Here is a 20,852-nt window from a genome sequence, read left to right as displayed (position 1 = left end):
TTCCAAGTTTTCGTTTATTCGTTCCAATTCGAAATTTTCCTGAGATTCTTGGTCAAGTTTCTCAAAACTATGGGTCATGCTTAATCTTCCAATTTCCAAAGCTCATCCTCATCCTCATACTCAATTGACCACAACCTAAAGATGTATCTTGAAAAGCAAACAAGTCCAAGTTAACTTTCAGGTTTAATCTCTATGTTAGAATTTTAAATTTTCAATTTCATAGATTTCAAATTTATAATAACTAATTGTTCTATTATAAGCAAATATGAATTTTATATTTAATGAGGCACTAAATTTGATTTTCAAAAAATAAACAAATTCATGAAAGTGACACCTTGAACTTTTCTTCTCAATTATTTCAACTCAAATATTAAAAAAAGATTTGGATACCCTGTAGTTTCTTAATTCTCGTAAATGAATTGAAAAGTTATTGTGATTATTGTGCATGAATTGAAAATGAAACAATATATCGAGATTATCATGAAAACTGCTTCGAAGTTATTTATAACTTTAAAACATTCATAATTTGTTCTACAAATTTATATGTACTTCAGATACCAGATCAACTCTCAACCGCTTTTATAGAAACTCTTAACCTTTTGTAATGTGGTATATGGTAAATTTGCTGTTCCATTATAATAAATATATCAAATAAACTAAACAAATCACGTCATTCAAATAATTTCTTTTCAAAATTCCGTTTAATTCCATTTAAATCCCTTGGTTTTAGACTTATCACTACCGTTTCTAGAGGTAAAATTTAACATTACAAAACATAGAACCAAATTATAACAAGACACAAAAAACTTAATGTATTGAGCTAAACTCCAAATTTTGTTTTCAAATAAGAAACATTTAGTTGATAAAATGAAAAAAGAGACCCAGACACCTAAAGATGATTACAAAATGAGTGCTAATTAGAAACTAAGATGGAGAGGCTAAAGTTCTCAAAAGGGTGTCCAATTTTACACCAATAGACAACACAAGATCAAAATAAGATTTAAAAGAGGAAACAAAATCCTGAAAGAGATGCCCAACCCTATAAAAATTGAAACTTGGGACCAAGAGAGTCGACAATAATGCAAAAATAGATGAAGAGATGCAAGACAAGCAGGCAGCATAACTAGAAAAGAAAAAAGGGCATATAAATTTAATGAATTGGTGAGTAAGATTACATAAAGAGGGGGATATGTGGTATTACAAGAAAAAGCCTTCCCTCCCTCGAACAAAAGAGCAAGACGAGAGAATAAGTGGACTAATTATAAACAACACCCACAACATAACTAACAATATTCAGAAACAACGTGGTCAAAATAAGATGAAGAAGATGGTGTGTGGTGCACAACATTTAGGGAATAGGAAGGGTTAGCCAAGAAAAAGTTAAAAAAAGCAAAGGTAGTTTTAGGGGGTCAGGTAACTCACTCAACTCCTTCACCACATAGAACGGGTGGCTCATGAAGATGATGGTTCTCCAAAACCGAAACCGAAACACAGTCCTCTACTACAAATTAGCCCTTAATTTGTCCTTTCTTTTTGTTTGTTTTGGTCTCCTGTTTGGGTATGTGCAGAATTAGGCAGGGGTCAACGAAAGTAGAGCAGTCAATAAAAGTACCTGTGGCTGTACTTTTGTTTTACGTACTTACTTTTCTAGTAAGGGGAAGGAAGAAAGCATTGTGAGTAGTGAAGTGGGAAAATGGGAAAGATTGTCAAAGAAGAATATCACCATTTCATGTTCATGATATGTTGCATCGCATATGAAGAGAAGAAAGGGTGTGGGGGATCTCTCTTTTCATGGCAAAGAGCAGAGAAGAGCAGCAGCGGATTACTTCGTTTTTAATGTCATTGAAATTCCTGAAGTGCAAGATTCAACTCCTGTGCTGACTTTGCTACTGATCCCCTTTTTCTGCGGAACCACCGATTTCACAATCATCGTTAGAAGTTTTGAAAAAAGGGAAAAAGTGTTCTTTTTATATCCATGAGTATCTAGACTAGCTTAAATGCAACTCGGTTGATCTCACGAGACAACCCCTTGATCACACCACATTTTGGTGTCAAGAAAACTTCTAATGAATTAATTCCTAGGTAGGTGCAACCAAGGAAAAAGTGTTTCTCAAAGTAATTGCATAATTATGCAAAGGCCTCTTTTATTGTTTAAACCCTAAACAATAAGAGGAAATACTAGGTAATTACGAGTACATAGTCAATTATAAATAATTTTCTTTCAATTTTGATTTAAAAAGGCCTATGTTATCTTTTACTCGAATAAGTAAAATAGATTAACATATGTAAATAAACATAAATGGATAACATTATTTCTCACGTTGATGTTTTTAACTCTCAATATTCAATTGGTTGGTTGAAAATACAACGTTGCGTAGATGAAAAAAGAAAATAAAGGAAATAAAAATGTACTAAAAAACATGTTTAGGAAACACCGATTTAGGTTATGAGAACATCTCACCTTATTATTTTATACTTTAAAATATTTAATTGATTAATTAGAAACGAATGGCAATATATAAATGAGAAAAGAGTATAAAAATAAAAATATATAAAATTAAAAACAAAATGTTCAACACGTGTCACCATAAGAATGGACCACATTTCCAGTTTGCAGGCTGTAGGTAAGTTTTCCTTCATTACTAATAGAAGTTTAGAGTGCTCTTTGAAGGCAAAGAGTCTAAAGATACCGTGCGTTGTTTGATTTAATTAGTGCTTCTCAGATAAAATAACTTATAATAAAGTGCTTAGCTAAATTAGAATTGGTTAATATAGTTCGTATCATACCTAATAAGGGCTGGCAGGCAGCGCTTAACTTTTTCGAGCTCGATGAAGCATAGATTGCATCGCTCCAACCTAGAAACCAGCCAATTTCAATTAAATACAAATAATTTCTAGAAAAAAGAGTGCAAGGACAATCTGGTGGATAATGATAATGATGATAAATTAAAGCTTATTGGCAAAAAACACCTTTGCTCTGCTTCAATGTTTACACCAACAGATGATGTTGCCGACAACGTAGAATAGATCACTGAACCAAACGTCCTCACCAGCTTCACTAGCATTTCCATAGAAATGTCTAAATACCTATTGTTCCAGAAATGAAACGTATGTAAGAAAAAACCAAAATCCAAATCGTTTTTGAACTAAAATCTAGTAAATGTCGTAGGTTCAAAAGAGTTTTGACTACAAAAGTTGCAAAATAAGTCTTCCAAAAACACAAACCATAAAGTTTTTATTAAAATGTGGAAAAAAAAACTGCGTGTGTGTGAGAGAGAGAGACCTATCCAAGTCACTTTCAAGGAGGCCAGAGAGAACTGGAAGAATACAAGTGCAGATGTCCAGGGTGACAACTTCAATTCTATTGGTCATAATACTAATTACATCGGCAGCAACCTATATCAATAGGAATACGTGTTTGAACAGTTTACATTAGAAGAAAAATAAGTTCATTCAACTTCAAAGAACAAGATTATACTTACTGCATGATCAGCCATTTTCTCCATTGCAGAAACCGCTCCTTTAATGTCATGTCTTTCCCAATGTCTATAGACTGCCTAAAAAACCATCAGATATATTATGTTAAAAACTTAACTGCAGCAATTCACAGGCTACAAATAGCAGCCGAAGTGATCATCATGCAATTATCAAAAATCTCATATGATTTTATGCCCCTATAAGAGCCAACTCATGTAGTTTTCTAAATTAAAAAATGACGATGATAATAATAATAATAAGAAAATTTCTGAAAAAACTTATCTATTTATGTTCTATAAAAAGTGCCAGGAGATTAAAAAAGAATATTGTAGTCCTGAACTTTAAAGTTTGTATTTGGTTCCCAAATATTTAAGCTTTTAATAGGTCCCGGACTTACGATTTTGTGCTTAATAAATCTTTGAGAAATTCAAATCTTTTAAAATTAATTGATTGCGAATTTTCAAAAATATGAAAATGCAGACTAAATTTGTGATTTTGAAAGTTCAAGGGCCAAATAGACACAAACTTTACGTTTGAGGGACTAAATTTGTAATTTAACCTAATATATAACAATATTAAAAAAATAATAATAGACCACTCCTTTAGTTTGAATTCCTCCCTTTTGCGGGATTATCTAGAGGCAAGCAAATTGTCACATTGCCATTGATAATAACTTAACATCAAACTTGCTCTATCCTACCTCGTATAACATGATAAATGCATGAGAAAAGAGTAAAATATTTTGCAAATGTAAGCATGCAATGGTGTAGAATTGGAAGTTCTCCTTACTTGCAATTTTGCCGACCGAGATTGCATTGAGTTGACAAATTGATCGTGTTGTTGTAGAACATTTGCTATGGTATCCTCATCACTTGCAGGTGATACTGTTTCTTTCTCAGGAGATCGACGATATCCTCTCTGTCAAAAACATTAGATTAAGGAAGAGAACAAAACCGTAAGTTGATTGACTATATAACAAACACAAGACCACATGAGATGTTAAAAACTTAAATTAGTATTATTTCATTTAACTTGTCGGCCTGTTATTTTCATAATCTACAATCGTTTGATTCAAGGAAGTCACAACTAATCTATAAAATCTGTTGAGCAATAAGAGTTGAGAAATCTACAATAAGCAATTCAAAGAAGTCACAACTAATCTACCAAATCTGTTCAACGGTAAGAGTTGAGAAACAGAACAAGGACACTAAAGATTTTAATACTAAGACCAAAGGCCATTGTAAAAAAATTGTAATAACAGTAGAGCACTGTGGGAAGAATATACAACTATGAACAAAAAAACGAGTTCCAATTCAAATAAATTCGTACCCCGTTATTTAATGGAATATTTTCCAGTGCAGCTGCTCTTCCAGGGGAGGCATTATATGTTAGCCGGCTAAAATTAGGTCTCTCTCTTTTCTCCCAATCTACATGTGAACGCAATCTTCCTATATATATTACCCCAAAAAGAATGTTAGGGCATTATTTATTGTCAAGGGGGACAAAACAATATCTAAATATGACAGTACCTCCTTTTGTAGCTTCAGGAAAAGATGAATCCCTGCTTATTTTATGGCCTCTTGATTCATCTAGAACAAAGAGACATTACACAGAAGCATGAGAACAGAGTATAAGACACAAACCCAAAACGACATCACAAACAGCCAAAAACAAAAACTAAAGACTAAATTAGACAAGTGTAAAGACTAAATTATCAGATATAGACCCATCAACAAGATAACAACTGCAAAAGTTAAAAATAATCATATAAACCATATAAACTGGTCACTAAATTAAGTACAACCTTCGTGCTTGTAGTTTGCTGTTGTATCTTTTGTTTCTGTTTCAGTCTTGCCAGATCCAATATATCTTTCTTCTTTCACAATCTTCTGTGGAGCAGATACTCCTTGAAATGAACCAATGCCATGCAAGGAATTCCTATTATCTGCAATGGCGCTCATGTCATTTGCCTTCAGACCTCTGGATTCAGAAAGCACAGAGATAGTTGAATTATCAACTTCATCTCTACTATTGGGAAACCTCCTGTTATCGGTAGTTTTCGATAGCGATGGTGCTGGAACTGTTCTTCCAGTAATGTCGCATTCCTTTCTTGAATCATCCTGCTCGTGCCTTGAATTTGTCCTGGACAGTGGCATTACTCTTCCAGCAACATCAAATTCTTTTCTAGAATCATCCTGCTCATGCCTTGAATTTGTCCTTGATACGGTGACTGCTCTTCCAGCAACATCAAACTCCTTTCTAGAATCATCCTGCTCATGCCTTGAATTTGTCCTTGATATGGGGCCTGCTCTTCCAGCAACATCAAACTCCTTTCTAGAATCATCCTGCTCATGCCTTGAACTTGTCCTGGGTACGATTACAGGTATCACATCTGACTTATTGAAGATTGGATTGTTGAATGTTGAAGTAGCCTTCACAGAGTTTCTCTTCGGCACCACTGCACTAGGTACTGCTGCTGAGGTAACCAAATTAGTTTTTGAGCCAGCATTTAAATTGATCTTTTGAGGAGTACTTGGTCCATTTCCTGTGGCTTCAATCAGTGAGGGGAAAAAATCAAGAATATTTACTCCAAGTTTAAGTAAATGGAGAGGTTGTGCCAATCAAACATAAGAAAAATCCAATACGAAGGGTGATTTTAGAAAATGACAACGAAAAACAGAAGTGAAACCATATATATGAAAACAAAGACAAAAGAAAATTGCTTACACGACAAAGATTTTGGATCCTTGGCAACATCTGAATTTTGAGAAACTGACAACCTTCCCAATGTTTTGGTCTCCTTTAATAGTGGATCAGAAGTTTGTGAGACCGACAATCCACAAAAACCAGTCTTGGTATTGTTCTCATTTTGTAGATGACTGCTGGATTTAGGTTCTGATCGGCCATTTAGTCTGTTAGCATTGTTAACTGCATAGGGCTCTGTCCGCTGTGCAAGAGGCAACGATATAATTATATTAAGTTTTTTTTTTGTCCTTTTTTACTAACAATACATTGAGTAAAAAACAAGAACAATAAAGTGGGGAATCTCAATAGGGAGTAGATGGATAATGCATTGTACCGTAATATCTACAACCCACACTCCAACACAGCTCTGATTGTACGAACAACCAAGAAGTTTCCCCTCATGAACACTAAGATCAGACAGCCTAGACCAACCAACTTCCACACCGTCATGACATCTTATTGGTTCCCATGAGAAAACCTACGAAGTAGCACAATCATATAAATAAATTTAGAAAGAACGAAAATTTTGCAGTTCTGGACAGATGAACCATTTGCGCACAAATTATTACCTTCAAACTTTCATGCAATCCGCAAAGCAATGTCCTCCCATCAGGATTAAATGTTAAACAACGGACTCCACTGGTCTGAAACAGACACAAAAATAAGAGATCTCCAAAAAGAAATCATAAGACAGTACCCTAACAAAATATTCATTCTTAGGTATATATATTCATAAGCCAGGAGAAGAAAATTGGATTAAGAAAGATACCTCAGGTCCAGCGGAACCAATCAACTCAAAGGTTTCCAGGTCCCAAAATTTAACTGTTTTATCTGCTGAACCTGATTGACAAAAAGAAATTTCAGAAATTATTGAATAACAAGCAGATCTCTAGTTTTTCACATATGCAAAATCTACTATTTAAATTTAAAGCCTCAAGCAAAAGAAATAGGATAGACACATGACTTGATAACACACATAATTTAATTTTTCTTTTTTTAAATATAGAAACAACGATGAGATAAAGGTAAAAGTGCATAACAAACCTGTTGCTAGCAAAAATTCATGAGGGTGAAAGTCTATACATTGAACCTGACCCTCGTGGCACTTAAAATCATGCAACAACTTTCCAGCAGTTAAATCCCAGAGCTGTTAAAAAAATATATATTAAATATACATTAGAAGGTTCCTTGGAATTGGAAATGGTACCTAAATGAAAATACAAACACAAGTTCTGCATGTGAATAGTATATCCCATTTGCAAGAAATGACATAATACATATATAATTGTTACAACAAATTATAAAATAAAGAAAATGACATAATAAATAACTAAAATTTGACCTTCATTGCCAAGTGCGTTAGCATTATGAAATTTGTATTCAACTAATCTTTTACACTCACCCGCCCAAAAAAAGAAAAGAAAAAACAACCACCGGGTTAATTGGCTCAACTTCACAAGGATAAGTGCCTTTAATTTCATTTATTATAATAATGATAAGAAATAAACCCCGCTGAATACGCCTAAATGAAGAACCCACAACAAAAAAAAGTTGGTTGAAACCAAACACACCCTGAAAAATAACCACCAAACCAAGTATCAATAGTTCCATTCTTCTCCATCAAACATCATAAAGAAAACCAGTACTTTTCCATACAAGGCTCCACCATGGCTAGGTTGTAAGGTGCAAACCGAAGTTTAAACCTAATTAAGTAATGACATTCACATTCAGTACATATAAGGTTAAAAATATACCTAGAAGAGTAAATATCTAGGCATATCAATGTCGTGATCTATAACCATTTAGGCACATGGATATCACCTGCTAGTAAAATAAAGGAGTAAAAGAGCTAAAGAGGACAAAAGTTAGAGAATGGTAGGAGTGTGAAAGGAAAAAAAGTATGAAAAGCAGTTGAGTACTAAAAGAGTTTCCCTTGGCGAGCACACCTAAGCAATGCAAATGATGTAACGCTATTGCAAATCAACTCACTTGGCAGTTGGCACCACCCACCAGACAATACATTAAAGTCATCTGTGCCCAAAGTCTAGACGCTTCTAGGAAGATAAATTGAGGGTAAACATTCAAGGAAACAAATAATATAAACAATATTACTAGAAAAGGGGACAAGAAATCCTAGTTCCAAGCTATAACCAAGGCCAAGGGTAATAGAGATAAAAGAAAGCTCTCTGGGCCAATAAGATGAAGGAAAGGATTCCAGACTCCTTGGTGAGGTCAAAATATTTTTTGGTTAAGAAAAATGAGACTAATATAGTTACACACACTGCAATACAGCTCCGTAGGTTTTATCAAGAAGTAGGTTGTTGCTCTCCTCTAAAAAGACAGTAATAATTCGTGAACCGAAACTGTAAGGAAAACAATGGATGACTAACCTTCACTGTGTTGTCTTCTCCACCAGATACAACCCAACGGCCATCTGGTGTAAATCTGATTGCATTGACTCCTCGAGTGTGACCTTTGTATGTGTGGATACACCCTTTCTTCCTGATGTCCCATATCTTAAGATTTGTATCCAAAGACCCAGAAGCAAAGAATTCCCCGAAGGGATGAAAATCCACAGAAATGCAATTGGATCTATGACCAGTAAGCGTTCGAACAACTGGAAAATATCCAAGAGAAATCCAGAAAAGGGGAAGTACAAGTAAACTTCACGGTACAATTATCCATGAAAATCAGCAATATAAAATTGGACATTGTCAACGAGATGAAAGAAATATATTGAGGTGATAGAAAGCATACTTTTGGCCTCCTCCAAATCCCAAAGCTTGATTGTGCCACTAGCAGCCCCTGCAGCTACCAACACTTCTGATGAGTCAAAGCTTACAGAATCTATTCCGCTCGTATGGCCAGTCAAACTCTGGATATGAAAGTACAGCTAAGTTAAAGTGCAAAGTAACATGAAATAACAAATAGATTTTTAGCTAAAATGAGTCTGCATTAATCTTTCTTAAATTTAAAATAACCTAATATATATATATATATATATATATATATATATATATATTTGTTCCTATTTACCATAGTGCACATGGATTTTTTATTTTTTATTTTTCTCTTTTGGGGGTAGATGGAGGGAGAATAACGTGACTAAAATTAATTGCATGTAGCGTTCATCACAAGGTCTGTTAAAAGTACTCCAATAAAATGAGAGACAAGTGATTGAAGAAAAAGAATTCAGAAGAAAAGGATGCTAGAACAAGAGGGGGAAATTTTTACACTAGAATGTTTGAATATCGTGGACAAGAAATATAAGACAAATCTAAAATGTACGAGGTCTCAAGAAAACTATCAAATAATTGGTTTGTCAATCTTTGTAATGATATCTTTTTAAACTTAAGAACAAACTAATAGAGCATAATTTCTTTTCTACTGACCAGGGACAAGAGATAGAAAACCATTAACAGTAGAAATGGAAACATACCAGTATGGCATTGGGTTTACCAATAGCCCAGAGATTGACTTTGAAGTCTTCCCCTCCGGTGACAAGAACACGGGATGACTTCCTTCCAATCTTCAGGCAATTGACAGCGGAAGAATGTGCCACAAATTCTTCTGTTTGAATAATTGTTAAGGCAAAAAAGATGGAGCCTTCCTCAGCCTACAACTATAACCCAGGGCTATTTCTAATTGGCAACCATATACCCAAATGAAATGCTTCGAAATAAAACATAATATATGCACTAACACACTCAGAGATCTGATGAAGATAGAAATGAAAATCGCAAGTGAAAATAACGAGGCCATACAAACAGATCAAGTGTAAGTAATGACATTTCGGTTTGAAAATTTAAAATCCCAAGTTGAACCCAAGACATTGAGAAAGGATACGTAGCTTGTACGCCCGTTTGGTAGTCATGGCATGTATAACCAAGAATTTAGAACCACAAAAGCATCAGAACGCGAAGAAAACCTAGAAATTGGAATTGCAACAACAGCATTCCACTGTGCAGATTCCCCAAAACATTTGAATCCGAGAATAGCGCAATATAACTAGTGACACTGCTTCATCAACTACTTCCAAGAACCGACGATCTCCACTCACAACGTCTTAGATCTCAAAAGCAAACTCCACCTTTTCTTCCACCACCAGCCCCAAACAGCGTCACTGTATCACAAATTTCCAAAGAAAAAACAAAAGTTAAATCAAGAAACCACCAGCAACCAGATCAAAGTTAGGAAAAGAAAAAAACACAAACAAACCACCAAAGAAGAAAACCAGAAATGAAGGTTTATCAGTTTGCTTCAAGCAAGTCAAGAAAAAGGTTACAACAACACGCTACATTTCCAACTCAAGTTAGCTTCATCTTTCTCCACACTCACAAACATTAACCACAACAGAAACAGAAAAAAGAAAATCCAAAAACCAAATTTCAAAACGAGAAGACAAAGAAAGAGAGAGAGAAACACAGTACAGTATTAGAAAAGAGAAATTCGAAGTTAGAGGCGTCGGTCGGAGTTGCTGAGACGGTATAGGCGGCAGCGGCGGCGGCGATTAAACACTTGGATTTTTGTTTACAACAACGACGGCACCGCCATGGGCATATCCCGCCGAAGCAAAGCTCTTCCGAGAGAGAGAGAGAGAGAGAGAGAAGGACAGAGAAGGACAGAAGGCCAAAACTCAATTTCAAAAAATAAAAAGAATAATAATAATAATAATAATAACGAAAAAGAAGAAATAAAAAATGAATTTGATTAGAGAAGAGAGGGAGGCGCTTTCACGTTTTGTGTCCCCTCTCCCTCCGCCAACTAATAAATAAATATGTATTCATATCGTTTTATTCAAATATATAACCATACCAATTTTTTTAAATTGTTTCTCTTTTTTCTTCTTTTCTTTTTTTGAACTTATTTTTGAGGTGTGACTGAGAGAGGGAAATTATAAAAAGAAAAATTAAATTTGATTTTTTTTCCAAACAAAAGGAAGCAGAGGTTTTGGTCAGTGTGAAAACGACGTCCCACGGACTGTCCCGTGCGGGGATTTATGGGCCAGCCCAAACCTTAATTAACCAAAATATGGATCGGGTCGGCCCATTTTAGTTTTCTTTCCTATATATTATTATTTATTAATTATAATAGACAGTAATTTTAGCAATAATATAGCGATCTCTTTTAAAAAGTTGTAAATATAATAAAGTCTATTAGTGATACACGTTTATTGCTGATAGACTCTTTTATGGTTTATCAATAATATAATAATTAATGATAAATTTTGACAAAATTTGTTATATTTATAATTTTTTTAAAATGTTGTTATATACTTAATTATTTTAAAACTAATTGCTAAAGTTACAACTATTCCCAATAATAGTGGTAGCAATTTTAAGAATAATAATTAAGTATATAGCAATATTTTAAAAGATTACAAATATAGTTCTGTCATTAATAGACTCTTATATTTTATTGATTAGATCAGTATTTGCAACATGGTTTGTCAATAATAGACTCCTAACTTAAAGACTTTTATTGATGTTGCTATATTTACAATTTTTTTAAAATGTTGTTATACATCTAATTATTTTGAATCTGATTGATATGTTTTCAGCTATTCCTATTATTTCTTATTATTATTATTAGATTTTATTTTAGATGAAAATGATTGTAAATTGTAAATTTACTGAAATATTTATAAAGTATAAAAAATTCGGATAATATAAATGGTATACTTCGATAGAATATGAAATTATAGAAAATACCTTGTTGGTCAGTATCATTTGAAGTTGGTTCAAGTTTTTCTATCGAAAAAAAGTTTGTTTATTTTAGTTTAGATACTTTCAAACGTTTAATTATTTGTACTTGTATTTAAATCTAATAGTTAATTTTATCAAAATTAGTTAATAATAATAATAATTTTCATGAAAGAAAATGTAATACATCACTATGCTTCCAAAAATTCATATTGAAAAAAGTAATAAAAGTTAGTAATAGCCAACTAGCTATTGCATTTTATACACAATTTTTATTCTAAAATTTTAATTTCATCAATTACACCTACATCTTTTATCCTGAATTTTTGTCCTTAGAAAAGCCATCATTTTAAAAAAATTAATCCCCAAAAATACTTCCATATACATCACATAAATACAAAACATATATCTATATAGAATCAATCAAGCTACTATATATGTCTCTAACGACTTCTTCAATTCTCGAGCATTGAACACTGGTTGAACTATTTTTTTCCTTTTGAGTTTAACTCGACATACGAAGTGAATGACTCAAACCCAACACTTTTCATCAACGACACACATTATGTGTCAATTCAGTTATATTATTCAGCATGGCTAATTGGACTCGAAGTTGTATAATTCCTAATTTTTTGTTCAACCTAATATTAGCGTCTAACGAGATTTGAAAGTCTTTTACTTTACTGATCATCTATATATCGTTTTTTCATGTCAAATTATATTTTTTTAAGATAAAATCAAATCAAAAGTGGAAAGGAATGTTTTTCTTTCTTTGGTTTTTTAAATAAAAGGAATGAAATGGGATGCTCCCTCCTCTAGTGATTTAAATTTGTTGTCAAAAGGGAATAAGAAGCAAAACCGTTAAGCCACCACTTTTGTTCTAATAATGCCTTTGACGAAGCATTGATTAAACTTTACTAAAACTTTAGGTTTTTGAATTTGATATTTTTCACTCTCTCTATTCAAATTGTCCTTTACTTGTGTTTGACGGGAGTTTATGTACAATCCATTTGTGATCATATTTTGATAAATAATTGTGTGCAAATTAATGGCTTGATTTTTTTTTTACTTCTTACAAGAAAAAAAAAAGTATACGGTTGATAATTTTACACTCATGGGATAGAATGAAATTGTTGAGTTAATGTTTATATTTGTTTTATTTTTTACGTACTTTACTGTTACTCTTGTAAATAAGATAATATGTGACGTGCAAATTATAGTAAAGAATTGCACATTGGGTGTGGTTCCACATCGTTTTGATACTCGAGTTAGTGTAGATAAATTTGTTTTTTAAGATGGTAAGGGTTTAGAAAATTGAAGTTAAGTTAATAAAGGGAAGGAGATATTAGCTTTGGTTTAGGGTTTCATGTTTTTCACTCGAATTTAAAATAGAAAAGATAAGTATGATAACTAAAAGGATGTTTAGGACAAAAAAGTGAGTTATAATAGTTTGATTAAAGTAATGTGGTTATAATAATATATGTTTGGTGTGTATACTATTTTAATTTCATAAGGAAATAGTAAACAATGTAGCAAAAAAAATATATATATATATATATACATATATATATAATGATTGTCAAATAATAAAAACTACAACTAATAGTAATTACCATTTAAAATTGAATTTTTGAAAACTTTTAAATAATATTTACTATTAGCGGTGAGCATGATAGACCAAAAAGCCAAGCTAACCGACCGAACAGAAGTCGGTTGGTCGAAAAACAAGAAGAATCGTCGATCGGAGTTGGTTTTGGAAAGTTCCAAATCGAGAATTTTCATGAAGTATTTCTAAGTGTTAAAACTTACCCAACCCCATCGACCGACCTTTACTCATCGATGTTGAGATCAATTTGGTAAATGACAGGGTGGTCAAAAATACTGACTCCGATCGATCGATGGATCGCCCGATAAGAGATGATTATAATAATCTTATATAATCTTTGCTCCAAATGGTCCGTGAAAGAGTGATAGTTCTCTAATTGAGATCGTGATGGATAATTGAGCCTTGATCCGATTTCCTTTCTTCTTTAGATCCGATTATGACATGGGTTAGGTTTTGATCAAGCTCAACGGAACAAATTGACTTTACACACTTACTTAGATTTATTTAATATTTGTTTATCACTACCCACTCATTTAGATTTATTTATTTATTTATTATTATTTCATATCTCTCTACTAAAAAAACAATTATTTAGATGGAAAAAAAAAATCTCCCACTCCTCTTGAAAATGACCCACCAAACACCTTCCACTTTGTTTTTGACTCTTTTTTATATGAATCCATACCAAAGGCATCATCTTTTTCTTTTTGGCCATTTCAAAATTATTTCATCTTATGATATATCTAAAATCTAATACATACATATACATACACACATATATATAAATATATTATTTTTATAACATAATGTCGGTGATTGAAACTCTAATTATTAGTGGTGGGAACATACAACCACTATGCAAACTACTATTGAGCAATTTTCCTTTTTGGTTATTATATTTTTATTATCATGCAAATGTCCATAAGCACCACACACAATAAATGATTGTGCAAAGATATCACATTTGAATGCGACACTTAGGAACAATTCGACCATAAATTAATTGTTATGATGGGATGATCAAGGTTAGATAAGCTCTCCAAAACCCTAGTTTTATAACAACCAATTCAATTAATTCGGCTTCTATGAGAGTCGAAGAAACCAATTGTATAGTGAATTATTAGGTAGATAGAGATGTTGAGTTTTTAATTAGGGCTTGAAAAAATAGTTAGATGTTTGTATTGGTTTTTCTTTTTGATAAATGACAAAATAATTTCTTGAAATATTGGCAATAGTTGTAATTAAACTCCTAAATTTTTACGATTATTAGCAAAATTGATATATTGAAAGTGCATTAACAAAATTGTTTTAAACGAACAAAGAACAAAAAAATACAAAAACCAAAATATTATTTAATTAGTTTCTAAAGATAAACTATTAGCATATTTGCTAGAAATCATTTATCATTCTTTTCAAATTTTATATTCTATAATTTATTTCTACCGACCTTAATATATTTATCGAACTACTCATCTAAAGCCAACATGTACTTGAAATTCCACATACGCATTGTTAATAAAACAACACTTTTTTTTGCCGTACAAACTTGCTATAGAGTGTGATCGTAATTCCATACGTACATTATCCGACATTTTTCTTCTCTAGATAAGAAAACAATCATTTTGTTTTAGAAAAAAAAAAGTAAGTCATCGTCTTTTAAAATAATAATATACATCTTATTTATCATATTTAAACGACCAATAACTTTAACTTCACATATTATTTAATCAATAATAACGATATTCCAAAAAATAAAATGGAAAACATTAATACAAACAAAATGGGAAATTGCCAAAAATAGGTTAAAAAAAGAGATTTAAATGAATTTTGGGACAAGTTTTCAAAAGAAAGACTTTTAGGACAATTTGGGTGTGAATAGACAAAAATGCCCTTCATTAAATTTCTATCGCTCTCTATTGATTGTTTCGCCTACCCACGTTCGCTTTCCCTTCTCTTTCGCATAGAACACCTGAAGTAAAAAAAAAAAACATCTCCTTTCTTTGGCTTTTGAAATTTCCCGCTCTGCTCTTCGAAGATACTCCGACTGTTCGTCTGTCGTCGGTCCTCCAGTGCATTTCGTCGCTTCTCCTTTTCGAACCTAAGAATCAACTTTGAGCGTGTTCTCTTATTTCAGTGAGTTTTATCTGTAACCCATTTTCAATATATTTGCTTTTTCTTGGCTTGAATCATGACATCGACTTCAACATCGACCGACGGACCCTTCTACAAGATTAATCCTTCCCATCATTTTTATTCCCTAGTAAGCTGTTTGTCTCATTTGGAAAAGACAACACATAATATTAAGGCCAAACTCAAACCCGATCAATTAGCCTTATTTAGGAAAACAAAGTTTGGGCACTTTTTGGACCTAAATATTGTCTTCAATGGGCCACTCATCCACTACTTACTGTTAAGGGAGGTGGAAGATGAAGGAAAGGATTCTATAAGTTTCCTACTAGGGGGCGTTGTTTGTACTTTCGGTAGGAGAGAGTTTAACATCGTAACTGGACTATGGGGTCCTAAAGAGGACTATATTCAGTTGGGTGGGAACAGTCGACTGTTGGAGAAGTTTTTCAAAGACAAGGACTGTGTTTACGTTAGCGACTTAGAAGATATATTTTTGGAATACGAGGGTGATGACGATGATATCGTCAAATTAGCTTTAGTCTACTTTATAGAGATATCTTTGTTGGGAAAAGATAGGCGAACCAAAGTGGACATTGGTTTTTTTAAGATTGCTGATGATTGGAATTCATTTAATAATTATGATTGGGGTCGGATTGTTTTTGTACGCACGCTAAGTGCATTGAAAAGAGCCTTGGACAAGCAATATGCCAAGGGAAAGAAGAAATCAACACAGACAAAAAAATATACTATCAATGGATTTCCGCATGCATTACAGGTATTTGACTTCTTACTTCTTACTTCAAAACTTTAAAAAGATCGTTTAGTTATTTGAAACGATCGTTTAGTTATTTGAAACGATCGTTTAGTTATTTTAAACGATCGTTTAGTTATTTAAACGATCGTTTAGTTCTTTTTAACGATCGTTTAGTTATGTTAAATGATCGTATAGTTGTTTTCAAACGATTGTATAACCACTTGTTTATATATCTATATATATCTTGTGGCACTTTCTAAACTTGTTTGTCAAATGTGGAATAGGTTTGGGCATATGAGTCTATACCAACCATCATTGGATGTGGTGTAGATAAAGTAAACGATCATGCCATACCACGAATGCTGAGGTGGGTGTGCCAACAATCACCAAAGTCCCAAACTATAAGCCAGGTGTTTGACTCGCCAATGGTAAGTAGCAAGCAATAGTAACTTACTTAAGGATCGCGTGATTTTGTGCTTATTTCTTTGTCCTAAATACATTTGCCTTTTTCTATTTGCAGTTTATAATTAAGGCGGTCATTGAGATGACACCTGAAGAGGAGCAATTGAAAATTGCTTCAGGTGAACTTTTTGAAAACTTCCGCTCATCTACCATTATTCAGTCGAAGAATGGTGGTTCAAAAAGAGTACGAGAAGTTGTTAACGATGAAGATGAGTTGAAAAAGAGTAAGAAACAGAAGTCCAAGATTAAGATGAAAAAGGCTATTCGAAATCTCCAAGATCGAGTAGCGGTTGTTGAAGGCCAACTTAATACTATAAAATCCGATATTGACGAATTGAAGGGCCTGATGTCAACCATATTGAAGCACATTGGACTTCAAAGAAAGGTTAGGAATGAAACTGTTAAGTGTATTCACGTTAGTTGTTTCATATTTGGTAACCATGTTCTCGCTAATTCATTTTGAGGTTCCATAGGGTGACGAAGGGGACCACAAGGTGTCCGAAGGCTTGGAGGATGAACACATTGAAGTTAAAAAGAAGGTTTGGTTCCATGTTCATGCTAATATTGATGTTTAATTTCTATCATTATATACACTAATGCATTATGAGCTTCCATAGGGTGACGAAGATGTGTTGGAGAAGAAGGTTGATATTGGTTTAGAGGAGCCAATAGATGTCGTTGACGATGAGGACGTCATAGAGATAGAACCATTTCTCACTCAACGACCACACGTTCGGCCCGCCCGTAGGAAGCGTGCAAGTGTTTACCTATCAACCCCATTCACAACTCTACCTAAACGGTCTCTGACATCAACCACCAGCACCTCTGAGTCTGAAGCAATTGTTTATGATCCTATGCACAAAATACTTGACGTCCATTTAGATAGACTTCGAGCTTGGATTACAGACAAGCGTACAGACGATGAGCTGCGTGAAACCTTTCATGGGAAAAAATCGAAGGCTTTTTTCAGAGACTTGTTTATGTGTCGCCGGTGGTTGTCGGATGAGGTATGGGATTATCTTATCATTTATGCAATTATAATTTTATCATTGTTATGGTTCTATACATTTACTGCTTACTTTTGTTTGTATTAGCATTTGGATGCACTTTTTCTTTTCATTCGCTTGAAGATTAAGGCAGCCGGGATACCTTCTTCTCAGAACTTCACAACTGCAGACACAATCTTTATGGTTTGTAATCGTCTCGTTACTTTATGTATGTATTTGCGTTTGATATTTGTCTTTCGGTCTGATATTTGCGTTTGTATGTTTTTCTTTGCAGCGCATTTTAGTTTCGAAGTGGCCCCTATACAAAGAATGTATCAAAGAGAATCGCCCGTTTGACTGGGACGAAGAGTATAGGTTGGTTGACTATGTTGTCGGGTCAAAAGTGGACTTCCAAGATCCTTGGGCAAGTGTTGATTACGTTTACTCTCCATTCAATGTCCATGGCAACCATTGGGTTCTATTATGCTTGGATTTGGTAAGTTGTCAAGTGAAGGTATGGGATTCGCTTCCGTCACTTACAACTGCCGAAGAGATGACAAACATATTACTGCCCATTCGACAGTTGGTGCCAAAGTTGTTAGATAGTACTGGCTTCTTTGATAGGAGAGGTAGATCATCGACATACAAGGAACCTTGGCCAGTTGTCATTGTTGACCCAATTCCACTTCAACGAAATAATTGTGATTGTGGCGTATTCGCAATTAAGTATTTTGAGTACATAGCTGCTGGTGTTGGTTTAGATACATTATGTCAAGAAAACATGTCATACTTTAGAAAACAATTAGCATTTCAAGTATGGACCAACACTCCTATGTATTGAAATATTAACATAAATCACAAGTATCAATTGGCTGTTCTATTATTGTGTATGTTGCATTTCAATTAGTAGTATCGATTATTCTCTATGTTGCAAAACTACTTGTAGCTAAACGATCGCTGAATTTTTTTATGATTTTAAGAATATCGTTTAGACTTTACCAAACGATCGTTTAGACTGTACCAAACGATCGTTTAGACTTTACCAAACGATGTTTAGACTTTACTAAACGATCGCTTAATATTTTGACGTTTATTAAGAAGATCGTTTAGACATCGTTTATTAAGAAGATCGTTTACACTTACCGAACGATCGTTTAGACTTTACCAAACGATCGTTTAGACTTTACTAAACGATCGCTTAATATTTTGACATTTATTAAGAAGATCGTTTAGACATCGTTTATTAAGAAGATCGTTTATACATATGTGCGCGATGAGTATTTCTCTACACGAATATTTTGTGATATGTATCTAAACGAATACAAATATTAACTCAAATATTCTTTCTCAATTTTGGTCGCGTTTAATTGAAAATATCACAAAGTATTTATTTTATAACAAAGTTTAAAATTATAATATGTTATTCTCTCTATAAAAATTACATAAAAAAATTATATAAACGAATACAAATATTAACAAAAGTATTTATTGGCCCAAAGTTCCAGCACATATTGTTGTCTAAACAGTTTCATGTTTGGCACAGTTAGACAACCAAGGTCACTAGCAGTTACAAGGCATTCAACAAATTTGGTACAGAAAATTCCACAATCCAATGAACGCCCTTTCTGTAATGTGGCCTTCGATCTGCGTATTGGCCAAGGGCCATATGTGAAACGATCTGAATGGAGGTTGACTCCAATTGCAATCGCGAGTGAGGCAATGCATCGTGCAGGCATTTGAAGAGCTTCATCAACAAGTTTCTGCTCAACATAATTTGGCATTGAGTCGAACACGTAGATCCTGCATTTTCTCATATCAGCTGCAATAGCCAACCAGTGTTCTTTTATGTTGATGCAGGTAATCACGTAGTTGACATCTCCCCACCCTGGTATGTCGTTGTAATCACCAACAGCAGTGTTGAAATAGTATTCGACATCTTTTTCTGTCCATATAGTTAGGTGTGCTGTTGGGTCTGTCCATTCAGCTTTCTTATTATCTGGTGTCACCAGATGAGTATCAAAAATGTGGTTCCAAACAATGCAGTCTGGTTTATTGATTCCAGTCTTCAAGAACAAGTCAAAATTTAATCAGAATATAATGATGCAGTTTAACTTGTATACAAAAAAAAAATTAAAGAATAACAACTTACCAGAAAAGAGGAATGTAATATTCTAAAAGAACGCTTGCAATGGTGCTTGAGATGCAACATTTTATTCTGCAAGTGGGCGAATAGCAGATCCAATGTCTACAAAGAAAAAATAAACGATCGTTTAATGAATGAAAGGAGAGGATAAGCGATCGCATAAGAAATGTACATGTGATCGTTTACGTAGTAAGCGATCGTGTAATATTAACTTAACGATCGTTTAGTTAATAGAAGCGATCGTTTAGTTAATAGAAGCGATCGTATATCAAATATAAGCGATCGTTTGGGAAGAGTACTTACGTCTCCATGTACCCATGTGTTTTCTTCAAGCTGTCTGAAAAAGTCTTTCTTTCTGGTTGTGGAGACTACTTTCCTTTCTTCATGGGTTGTTTTTCTTGATTTTTTCCATTGCAAGTATTCCTTCCATAATTTTGGATCCACTTTCCACTTTCAATTTTTCTAAGAACCACTGTATTGAGTCATCTGTTTCTCTATCAACTACTCCAAAGGCTAGAGGATAGATCTGATTGTTACCATCTAAACAAACGGCCACTATCAACTGACCCCGATATTTGTTCTTAAGAAATGTTCCGTCCATGACTATGACCGGTCTAATGCAATTTAAGAATCCTCTAACACATGCACCAACAGCCATAAAAAGATATTTAAAGAAACGATCATCTTCGAGTTCCATGTGAAATATTGTACCTGAATTTGTAAATTTGAGTGCTTCACCATATCTACGCAAAAGATTATATGACTCTTCAGGAGACCCTCGCACTCGTTCATATGCATTTTCTCTGGCACGCCATGCTTTCTCATAACTCATATTTATGCCATAGTCTTG

General features: G+C 33.6%; 3 protein-coding genes across 4 annotated transcripts; 1 reads left to right on the top strand and 2 right to left on the bottom strand.

Annotated features, from left to right (window-relative positions):
- Nucleotides 1–1,124: 1,124 nt before the first annotated feature.
- LOC103488797 (katanin p80 WD40 repeat-containing subunit B1 homolog KTN80.4-like) lies at nt 1,125–10,985 on the bottom strand. 2 transcript variants are annotated; one of them, XM_008447692.3, is made up of 19 exons: nt 10,653–10,985; nt 10,069–10,345; nt 9,662–9,792; nt 8,980–9,097; nt 8,613–8,839; nt 7,267–7,369; nt 6,992–7,062; nt 6,792–6,866; nt 6,557–6,700; nt 6,205–6,424; nt 5,282–6,028; nt 5,007–5,066; nt 4,807–4,925; nt 4,267–4,395; nt 3,483–3,557; nt 3,284–3,396; nt 2,971–3,087; nt 2,788–2,856; nt 1,125–1,903 (listed from the first exon to the last, which is right to left on the bottom strand). In XM_008447692.3, the coding sequence occupies exons 2-19, from the start codon at nt 10,094–10,096 to the stop codon at nt 1,840–1,842; spliced, it is 2,610 nt and encodes an 869-aa protein (XP_008445914.2). In that variant the 5' UTR covers nt 10,097–10,345; nt 10,653–10,985; the 3' UTR covers nt 1,125–1,839. The 2 variants fall into 2 exon arrangements, with proteins under 2 accessions (XP_008445914.2, XP_050947281.1); XM_051091324.1 differs by lacking the exons at nt 1,125–1,903; nt 3,284–3,396 and having other exon boundaries at nt 10,653–10,938.
- A 5,970-nt stretch (nt 10,986–16,955) lies between these two features.
- LOC127151464 (uncharacterized) lies at nt 16,956–18,742 on the top strand. The gene is made up of 5 exons (XM_051091323.1): nt 16,956–17,258; nt 17,347–17,412; nt 17,491–17,880; nt 17,968–18,063; nt 18,155–18,742. The coding sequence occupies exons 1-5, from the start codon at nt 16,956–16,958 to the stop codon at nt 18,698–18,700; spliced, it is 1,401 nt and encodes a 466-aa protein (XP_050947280.1). The 3' UTR covers nt 18,701–18,742.
- Nucleotides 18,743–19,279: 537 nt separating this feature from the next.
- On the bottom strand, nt 19,280–20,447 carry LOC127151463 (uncharacterized). Its single transcript, XM_051091322.1, has 3 exons — nt 20,306–20,447; nt 20,009–20,104; nt 19,280–19,922 (listed from the first exon to the last, which is right to left on the bottom strand). The coding sequence occupies exons 2-3, from the start codon at nt 20,066–20,068 to the stop codon at nt 19,332–19,334; spliced, it is 651 nt and encodes a 216-aa protein (XP_050947279.1). The 5' UTR covers nt 20,069–20,104; nt 20,306–20,447; the 3' UTR covers nt 19,280–19,331.
- Nucleotides 20,448–20,852: the final 405 nt, after the last annotated feature.

Source organism: Cucumis melo, chromosome 10 (assembly GCF_025177605.1).
Source record: "Cucumis melo cultivar AY chromosome 10, USDA_Cmelo_AY_1.0, whole genome shotgun sequence".
In the NCBI taxonomy this organism is placed as follows: Eukaryota; Viridiplantae; Streptophyta; class Magnoliopsida; order Cucurbitales; family Cucurbitaceae; genus Cucumis; species Cucumis melo.
This window is presented reverse-complemented; position numbering and strand designations above follow the sequence as displayed.